Source organism: Sinocyclocheilus rhinocerous, unplaced genomic scaffold, assembly GCF_001515625.1.
Source record: "Sinocyclocheilus rhinocerous isolate Xijiao unplaced genomic scaffold, SAMN03320098_v1.1 scaffold115, whole genome shotgun sequence".
Classification (NCBI taxonomy): Eukaryota; Metazoa; Chordata; class Actinopteri; order Cypriniformes; family Cyprinidae; genus Sinocyclocheilus; species Sinocyclocheilus rhinocerous.
Genome location: NW_015650001.1, coordinates 468,471 through 478,338, shown reverse-complemented (window position 1 = coordinate 478,338; position 9,868 = coordinate 468,471). Strand labels below are relative to the sequence as shown.

The 9,868-nt window shown below is 37.2% G+C and overlaps 2 protein-coding genes across 2 annotated transcripts in view; one reads left to right on the top strand and one right to left on the bottom strand.

Annotated features, from left to right (window-relative positions):
* Positions 1 to 3,080, top strand: part of LOC107711201 (nuclear factor 7, brain-like) — an 11,594-nt gene extending 8,514 nt beyond the window's left edge. The window contains exons 5-6 of the mRNA XM_016516138.1: positions 1,368 to 1,486; positions 2,244 to 3,080. Of these exons, the coding sequence (XP_016371624.1) occupies positions 1,368 to 1,486; positions 2,244 to 2,773 (649 nt within the window). The 3' untranslated portion in view covers positions 2,774 to 3,080. The remainder of the gene's footprint in view (positions 1 to 1,367; positions 1,487 to 2,243) is intronic.
* A 5,089-nt stretch (positions 3,081 to 8,169) lies between these two features.
* On the bottom strand, positions 8,170 to 9,120 carry LOC107711141 (G-protein coupled receptor 183-A-like). The gene has a single exon (XM_016516082.1). It carries the CDS (start codon positions 9,118 to 9,120, stop codon positions 8,170 to 8,172), a length of 951 nt encoding a protein of 316 aa, XP_016371568.1.
* Positions 9,121 to 9,868: the final 748 nt, after the last annotated feature.

Genomic DNA, 9,868 nt, shown 5'->3' with positions numbered 1-9,868 from the left:
ACCCAGCGCTGGGTTATATTTAACCCAGCATTTTTTAGAGTGTAGGACTGAATCGACATCAGCTCACATTGTATGGGATTATACATACAATTAAGCCTAGAATCGGATATTTATAAATACATCAAATGTTACAAAAACACAAGAAGATAAATATGGTTTGTCATGAATAAAACATGAGATTAGTTAATGATCATATTATATTTTTTAAGAATTGTTGTTACTTTTATATAAAATATTTTGCTTCAATGTTGGCATGGCAAAATGGTAATTCTAAAGCAAAACCAGTGCTCAAAATAAAATAAAATAAAATAAAATAAAATAATATAATTTGGTGTTTCTGTTGTCTAACTTCAGCATACGTATTTGTCTGGTCCAACTTATTAACTAGGATCTAGCATATCAACTTATCTATATATCATTTAAAAAATAATTTATATGAAATTCTGGAGTAAAAATTTCTTAAATGCTAGTCAAATCCAGAACTAAAGAAATAAGAAGGAATTTACAACATTTACATTTTTTCTTCTTGGAAGTTTTCCTTCTTTTTCACTTTTAACTCGCATCCTAACACAAAAGGTTGTATATCATTATGTCTACTGAGATTAACTCAATTTTAGTTGCTCACCAAATTTTACCCGCATTTAGTGCTTGGCAAGTGTTCATTTTGGACCCTGCCTGCAACCTTTTCAGAGTGTGATTGATTGAAGGGCGGTATATTGGCAGTTCACTGGGGACTGAAGAGGCCCTATCGCATGTAGATAAAGCGTGAGTCAGCAGTCTACCTTCAGCCTCTGCAGTGGCGCTTTGATAGAAGAGAGACAGAGACAAGAGGAAGATCCACATGCCGCAATATCCCATTCTCTCTCTCTCCCGTCCTCCGACTCTCTCTTTCGTTCCCTGTCCTCCCCCTCTTATCTCTTTGCCGGCAGATCCTCTTCTTTGGACTGATGTCCTGAGACGGGCTTGTTCTCCGCTTTATTTAGCTGCTACGCTCTCTCCCTTTTATCTGTAAAACAGAGGAAGAGAGATCGGTATCATCATACATATGCATATACACACATTCAGAATAATCGTTTTGATCTATTCTGTTAGTAGAGTCAATGTAATCACTGAATCTTCGCTGAAAATCGCCTGTATAATCCAACACATTTATTAAAATAAAATAAAATAAAATAAAATAAAATAAAATAAAATAAAATAAAATAAAATAAAATAAAATAAAATAAAATAAAATAAAATAAAATAAAATAAAATAAAATAAAATAAAATAAAATAAAATAAAATAAAATAAAATAAAATAAAATAAAATAAAATAAAATAAAATAAAATAAAATAAAATAAAATAAAATAAAATAAAATGTTTGCAGAACGTGCAGTACATTGCAGGATCCAGAAGGCATGTCTGGATCTTTGTTGGATGAATCTAAGCATCTTGGGAATCTAAAGTACAAGGTCTGGGAGAAGATGCAGGTAGTTGCACCTTACAGTAAGTATCTCTTTAATGTACAGAAAGAACATTGATAAGAACAGCCTAAATTTTAACTTTAATATGTCAGAGGGTTAATGTATGGTTCATTTATTTTTGCTGTATAGTTATTGTAATTAATGCTGATATACTGCATCCTGTATATTGGAATTTTGTCATATTAACGTTTATTCAAATGATTTAATTCCAAACTAGTTAACTGCAAATGACATATAAAACGCCAATTGAAGTGTATTAGTAGCAATATGATTGTTTGTGCAGTTTCACAATGGCAATTTTAACACAGCTAAATCCTGGTTTTGATAATGTCAACAACACTAGAGAGAAACTGGGGTTGTAAAAGGTACTTTTTTTTTCTCACACGCACTCTAAATGGTACAAAAGCTGTCACTGGAGCAGTAACCCTTTAAAAGGTACTAATATGTGCTATTTAGGCACTAAATACCTTTAAGGTACCAGTATGCACCGCTTATAGGAGTAAATAAGGTACAATACCTTTTGAAAGGATACTGCCCCAGTGTCAGCTTTTGTACCTTTTTTCTGAGAGTGCAGTACAAATGTAACCTTACACAAAAGCATGTATAAATACCCACAATTCATTTATTTTACAACTGAAATCGTCCAATAATATGGGACTTGTCATGTGATGTAAAAATGGCTGACTAGTGATTAAAGTTATCAGTTATCAAGTACCAACATGTGCTATACCTCACAACATTTTTTGTGTATGTTTTCAATGTCTGTCTTTGTTCATCAGGTTCAGTAATTCTGGACCCAAACACAGCCCACCCTTGCTTGACGCTGTCAGACGACCTGACCAGTCTCTGCTATAGCACCCCAAACCAAGTTCTCCCCAGTAACCCGGAGCGTTTCCACATCAGCGCAGAGGTGCTGGGCTGCACTACCTTTAGCTCCGCAAGCCACGGCTGGGAGATCGAGGTTGGTGACAATGAGGACTGGATCCTGGGCTTGGCCAGTGAGCGTGTGACGCGAGATCAGGAAGTACCTGCCAGACCAGAGAATGGCTTCTGGACCATCTGTCTACGGGATGGGCAATACAGGGTTATGGAATCACCCCCAACTGCTATAAAAGTGGAGGAGAAACTGCAGAGGGTCTTGGTCCAGCTGAACTGGGACAGAGGGGAGGTGATTTTTTCAAACCCATCACGTCAAGAAATTATATACACTTTCAAACATGTCTTTACAGATAAGTTATTGCCGTACTTCTACACGCAAAGTAAGCATCCTTTGCGTATCCTCTCCAAGCCTGCGTTGGTGTCAACGTGAAAGCCTCCTCTAAAATAGGGAAAATACAAACTGTGGAAAATTGATCATATATACACATTTAACAGATGCTTAAAGTGATTTAAAGTTCATCATACAGTTCATTGTGCAAAGTAGCCCGAGGCAGTTATCTTAATGTGCCTGAGCAAGGCGTATCCTTTCTGCTAATAAACATTCAGACAAGTGCAGTTTCTGAATCTGTCTCAGTGGCTGTTTGTCATTACTGTACATACACACCGTATGAAACAATTTATAAATTGTGAACGCCACAACAGCTTAACAACAAATTCATTTTTTTTTCTTGAGAATAAACACCCACGTTTTAAATCAAACATATGTGGGTTTGTTGATTTATTTATTTTCTTATTTTTACCTTGAAATATCCATTTCAAAATCATTCTGATGGTACACTGACTTATAAAACTGACAAATAAATCTAATGGCTTCCTCTTTTTTTTTTTGTTCTGAGACCTCCGTGAAGTTGGCCCCCCACCCAACGCAAAACGTCGGCAAAATAGTCTCGTTTGTTTGTGCTGGTTTGTGCAGGTAAAGGTTTAGTTTGTGCTGCTTCGGTTTTTAAAATATTACATAAGAAATTATAGCCGATGACCTCACTCAACCCCCCCACATGCTCCAAATTCACCCAAAATAATCTTCTTTGTTTGTGTTTCATTTGTGCCGTAAAAATTTTCGTTTGTGCTGCTTCGGTTTTTTTAAAAGATATTTTTAGTGATCATTCTGAGGTGATGCTCCAAATTTACCCCAAATAATCTGAGAAGGGTATAACTGCAGCCCGGAGATCTCCAGATGGGGGCGGGAACTCCAAAACGGGGTGGGAGCTCCAAAATAGGGCGTGGCTTCCTCCCATTGACAGACAGGCACATGACACGCAGTGTTGATTTCCTACACTATTGCTACAAAAATGCTAACCCCTAAACCTACCCCACACCTGACCCTTACCTTAACCAGTGAAATTGACTGCACGACGGGATTGGCGCTGAATAGCGTGATAAAGAAAGTTGCAGTTCAGGAGATAAACAGATTATAAGATTATGCGATATGAGATCGTTCCGTAACTCCCCAACCGGACCTCACCGGACAATGGCACCTTTTTAGTTACACCCAGCGAATTTACACCCTCCTACCCTCACGGAGAATATTTACTTATATAGCATATTTTATTTTAGATGAACTAGAAACAGTTACATTTATAAAGTTTTATTTTGAAATGTAAGTCAATAACAATTGGCTGGAGCCAGAGCCAATGGTGAAAGTCTTTGCGCGAGGAGAGCCCGCCCCATTTTGGAGGTTCTGCCCACTTTTGGAGATCTCCGGTCTGCAGTTATACCTACTTGGATAATCTGGGCTACGTTTCCCGATAACGTTGTCTCTTAGCGCACTACGAAGACTCTAAAGACAGGGTGCGAACTACGGGGGAGCTAGGGGGAGCTCGGCTCCCCTTAATAAGACATGGGCTCCCCTGAAAACGTGATTTGTGAAATTTTGGGGATACACTTGTAGCTGTTATGTATCTTTGTAAGTCATTGTAAGCCTTAATTCACGCGCAAGCGCACGAACAGGAGACACTGCTTAATAATTTAACAGCTTTTAACAGAAGAGACAAAAAAAAAACACCTTGGGCCTACACAAGTCCAGCAGAAAACCATTCAGGTAAGAGTGCACATTTACTCCACAACCAGGGCTGATTGAGCAGCAGCCGCATCACATATTGGTGTAAATCACTAATTTATGTTACTGGATGAGTTACTCAATAAAAGCGCAACACGGGAAACATACAATCAACAGCTACTATGGCGGAGAAAAAAGAGAGAAAGAGGAGAGCCGCCAGCAGCTTAATTTCGGGGAAGAGAGGGTAGCTCCGTCGAGTTTGTCTCTTTTTCTATAATTTCTTTATCTTTATTTTTTCAAGAATTACAGCTTAATTGAACACTGGGTGTAGTACTTCAGAATTATATTCGTATAGACTGAGATGTAAAGAACTGTGAACTATCAACAGTGATAAGGTACAGCTAAGCACAGAGACAGCGCTCATTAAGATAATAAATGATATCACTCAGATCATTAGGATCGAGTCAGTTAGAAATACCAAGGGTTCACACAAAACAAGGGGAGTCCGCTTTTAGTTATTATGCCGCCCGCAGTTGGAATCAGCTTCCAGAAGAGATCAGATGTGCTAAAACATTAGCCCCATTTAAATGCAGACTCAAAACTCATCTGTTTAGCTGTGCATTTATTGAATGAGCACTGTGCAATGTCCGAACTGATTGCACTATATTTTATGTATAATCAATTTTTAAATCATTTTCTATTCTTAACTGTTTTAAATTCATTTTAAACCTCTTAAATCAATTTTTAAATCATTTTCAAAGTTTTTAAATTCCTTGTTTTATTGTTGTGATTATTTTTTTTATTATTATTTTCTTTTCTTTTATGTAAAGCACTGAATTACCATTGTGTATGAATAGCCTTGCCTTGCCTAAGACTGGTCCAGACCAACCTTACGAAAGTATGACTTACAGAAGGCATACTTAACTAAGAACGTTTCTGGATACACATATTAACGATAAGGTACAACTTAAGGCATAACTTAAGAACGATGTAGCGTTAAGACGGTACCGGAAACGCAGCCCTTCTTTGTTTGTGCCGTAATTTTTTCGTGTGTGCTGCTTCGGTTTTTTAGATATTAAAATAATATTTAGTGATCATTCTGATGTCACCCCCTCCCCCACCCCGCATGCTCCAAATTTACCCCAAATAGTCTTGTTTGTTTGTGCTGGTAATATTTTCGTTTTTGCTACTGTCTTTTTTTCCAGTCAACTAGTCGCATGTTTATATTAAACTGATTAATATAATAACCTATTAAACCATACTTTAATATACAGGAATTTAGGCGTAGCCTATTCCACGCTAAAGCCCGCCGTTCTGACACTTGGAGTTTTAGGTAGAATAGTAAACACATGTTCGTATACTGAATAAACACACGTTTTTGCGTGGCAGTCTTATATTTTTTATTTTCGTTTGCAATGTCCAAGAACAGCTTCACATTTAAATGATTTTGTCTTTAATCAGATGTTATTATCAGCCCTGATAATACTCCCACACTCCTAATAAACACTTGAAATGCGCCTATATAGCGATTTTATCATTCATATATATAAAAAAAAAAATTATAATACCCTATTTTGGTTATATTCACTATTAATTGCACAGCTCCCCATTAATGATCTAGCACAGAGACAGAGATAAAGTTCTAAACTGAACGTGCGAGAGAAGCATTATCCTACTTCTAATTTGGCCAAAGAAAACTTGTTAAAATAAAAAAATGTCTATATTAATTTAAATAAAAGGTGCAAAAAGAAAACAACAACAAAAAATCTTTATTTTACTTTTTCGGGCAGCATTTTGTGTGTACGGTTCTAATTTCAAATTTGGTTTTCAGGATGGCATTTAAAAAATACAGCAACCCTCCTTTTTTCGTCATGATTAAAAAGGAAAAACGAATGGACGCAAAAGTAGGCTATAGGCTACACGGACCTGGAAACAGGCTATTGCATGTTTTATTTGCCTATATCAAGTCTTTATTTTTTTTGTTTTGGTTTTTTAAGACATAATGAAATAGTCCTAAGTCGTTTTTTTCTCCTTTAATTAGCCTAATTGAACGAATATGGCTACTAACAATTAAGTGACTGCGACTATTTCATGTGATTTGGTTAGCCAATTGAATTTTACCTTATTACTTCAACTGTATTGTTAAAAAAGACAGTAAAAAACAAAAATACTACCAAACCAGCACAAACAAACGAGACTATTGGCGTAAATTTGGAGTATGTGGTGGGGCTAAGTGACCTCAGAATGACCTATAACTTTTATTTTAATATCTAAAAAACCAAAGCAGCACAAACGAAATGTTTTACAGCGCAAATCAGCACAAACGGAGCACAACCGATTGAGACTATTTTGCCGACGTTTTGCGTTGGGTGGGGGGCCAACTTCACAGTACTTGTTCTGAGAGTTTGTTAATTTGGTGAGCGGGTACGAAATTCAGCGAAAAAGGATTGCAGCAAAAACTGCACATATACACTGTAATTACGATAGTGATACATTTAAGACAGTGAATTCCACTCACTTAACTGTAGGGTACAGTAAACTGTAAAAAATACACAAAACTACATACAGTTGCCATTTTCAAAGCAGAGCATGATCATTTGTAAAGGACATCAGGACTAGTGCAAATATTTTCACCCCTTTGTGAGACTATACAGGCACAAAAAAAAAAAAAAAAATTCTGAAATATTTTTTTCTGGGTTCCAGAAGGATAGGCTTGTTTGTGACCAAGTTGAAAAGGATAAGCAATGTTGTAAAAACTTCTAAAAGGTGTGTGCACATATTTTACAAAGACGGAACAGGAGTCTGGTTTGAAACTGAGAGTGTTGTTAAGACATTACATGTTCTATTTATTTTTGGTATTTTTTAAAAACCTGTGAAGACTAAACATTGTCCCATGCATACTATAAAATGACACCACTATACTACACAATTCTATCACCCTGATTGTTTGATGTCGCAGTGATTAATGTTATCCAGATCTTAACCCACCTGGTAGAGGATTGGGGCCAACTGTAAACTTTGCTTGACCCCCGTGATAACTCTTGAACCAACACAAACCTGAGATGCAGAAAAGATAAGCCACTGGATGCACTTGTGGTAAGTCAGAGCCAACATTGCCTTATGGGATCACATTTGAACTTAAATATGAAAAATATGATAAATATGACTGAAAATGACACATAACAAACATTTGAGCATTAGATTAAATAGATTTATTTAGGTCCATTACAAATATATATAAAAAAAACAACTTTCCATAAAGAACTTTCCTAATTTTTGCTCTGTTACACATGGTGGCGCCACAAGTCTTTAAATAAGCCTTTGAACGTTCTATTCAGATTTATTCACTGCCAGTTTTATTTGTATAGCTCTTTATACAGTACAGATTGTTTCAAAGCAGCTTTACAGTTATAAACAAGAAAATAGTGATTCAATAATGCAAACAAAATTCAATTCTGCTGTAATAAATGTAGTTATATATTAATGCTTAGAAAGTTATAACCTATGTATAATTGCATATAGAATGGTTTGAGAAAATGAATTCAGTGTTGCAGTTCATATTAGACATAACTGAAAGAGAGTCTAAAACCTCCAGTACAATATACTGTATATATGTTTTTGCTACAAATATCCAAGTTCAATTTATAACAGATTCTATGATTATAATAGGTATATGTAGCAAAATGGTGAACTATGGAAATTCAGTTACTACTACAGTAGCATGTTAAATAATTTTAACAGCATATTTCAGACGCTGTTTCAGAAAGATGTCATTCATTTGAGGGCTTGTCTTTTTCCTTGCAGCTTAACTTCTTCACACAAGATTCAGGCAAGAATGGTACTTTCTCTAAGCGGGACAAGTAAGTTAAAGGCTGGATAGTGCTGCTGATGTTTACGAAGGCAAAACAAACTGGTTGCACATAGCAAGTGAAGACCTGATGTGGATAATGGTCTTCAAAGGGGAACATAGCAACTGGAGGGAGATAGTTGCTTATGATTATGATCAAGATAGACAGCACCATCTTAAAGGCCTTTCTTTTCATAGGATTCATCTCATCTTTACCAGAACCTCGTGAGCGTTTCAGGGCCCAGAGGATGGCCACGTTACACACCACCATCCAGGTGAAGGCAAACAAGACCTCACCAGTGAAAACCTTCTCAAAGTTGTGGATGCCACCAACTGTTTTGACCGAAGCGTAAGCAAAAGTGAGCAGCAAAACCACAATGGTCAGGCCGATTCTGTATTTGATGTCCTTCAATTGTCCGAATGCGATGGGGAAGATAACGGCTATAAAGCGATCCAGACAGACGCAGGAGAGGAAAAGCGGCCCACTGGTGTCCTTCACACCATAGGAGAACTTCAAAGCCATCCAACCCATAGCACTCCTCCAGTGGTAGAGATTGAGGAATGATATTATTGTCATGAATCCAAAGTAGGCGTCCATGAAAGCCAGGCAGCCCAGGAAGATGTCAGAGGTTAAAGGTTCATTCCGGGTGTTTATTAGGTTTGCCATGACCAGGATGTTGGCAGGTATTCCTATGATCACATTAAAGGATTGCATTGTTAGGTCAAAAATGATACCACTCACCATTTGTTCACACCCTCCAAACACACTGACAGCGTGTGTCGTGTTGACTGAATCGGTTGTCAAGTTAGAGGAGGGCTGGTTGTTTCTGAGGATGGTGCTGAAACTTGTGTCGTAGTGCAGTTGACTCTCCATGAAGTATGAGGAACTGAAACCAGTGAACCAAATTCTGGAATAAGCGAAAATGACAAATGATAATGTTAACTGAACATTTTTAACATACTAATATCCTTCGCCATGCCTGTTGACATTAGGGACAACTGTTTTTGAATTTTATATCAGATTTAGATCTTTTATTGTTAGAAAGATCTCTACATGGTGACCAATCCTGCTTCTAGAGCCACTGTCCTGCAGAGTTTGGCTCCAACCCTAATCAAATACACCTGAACAAGCTAATCGAGGTGTTCAGGATTACTTGAAAATAACAGGAAGGTGTGTTGCAGAAGGGTAGGAACTGAAGTCTGCAGGATTGTAGCCCTCCAGGAGGAGGGTTGGTGACCCTTACTCTACACTCCTCAACTCTGGACCTCAAGATCTAATTTCCTGCAGAGTTTAGCTCCAACCCTAATCAAACACACCTGAACAAGCTAATCGAAGTCTTCAGGATTAATATAAAGTTGCAGGTAGGTGTGTTTAATCCAGGTTGGAGCTAATGTTTCCAGGAAAGTGGATCTCAAGGTCCAGAGTTGAAGACCCCTGCTCTACACTCTCCTTAGTGGTAATAAGTTCTGTTTAATCAAGACAATTAGACCAAATTCAGTCTTAAGACCAATTTGTAGATCATGTCAGATTTTGTGGCAATACATCAGCTATGACAAACAGTGTCTTCCCCTGAGGATATTATCCTGTTATCTCGTTGCATATCCCCAGAGCAGTGGCACTA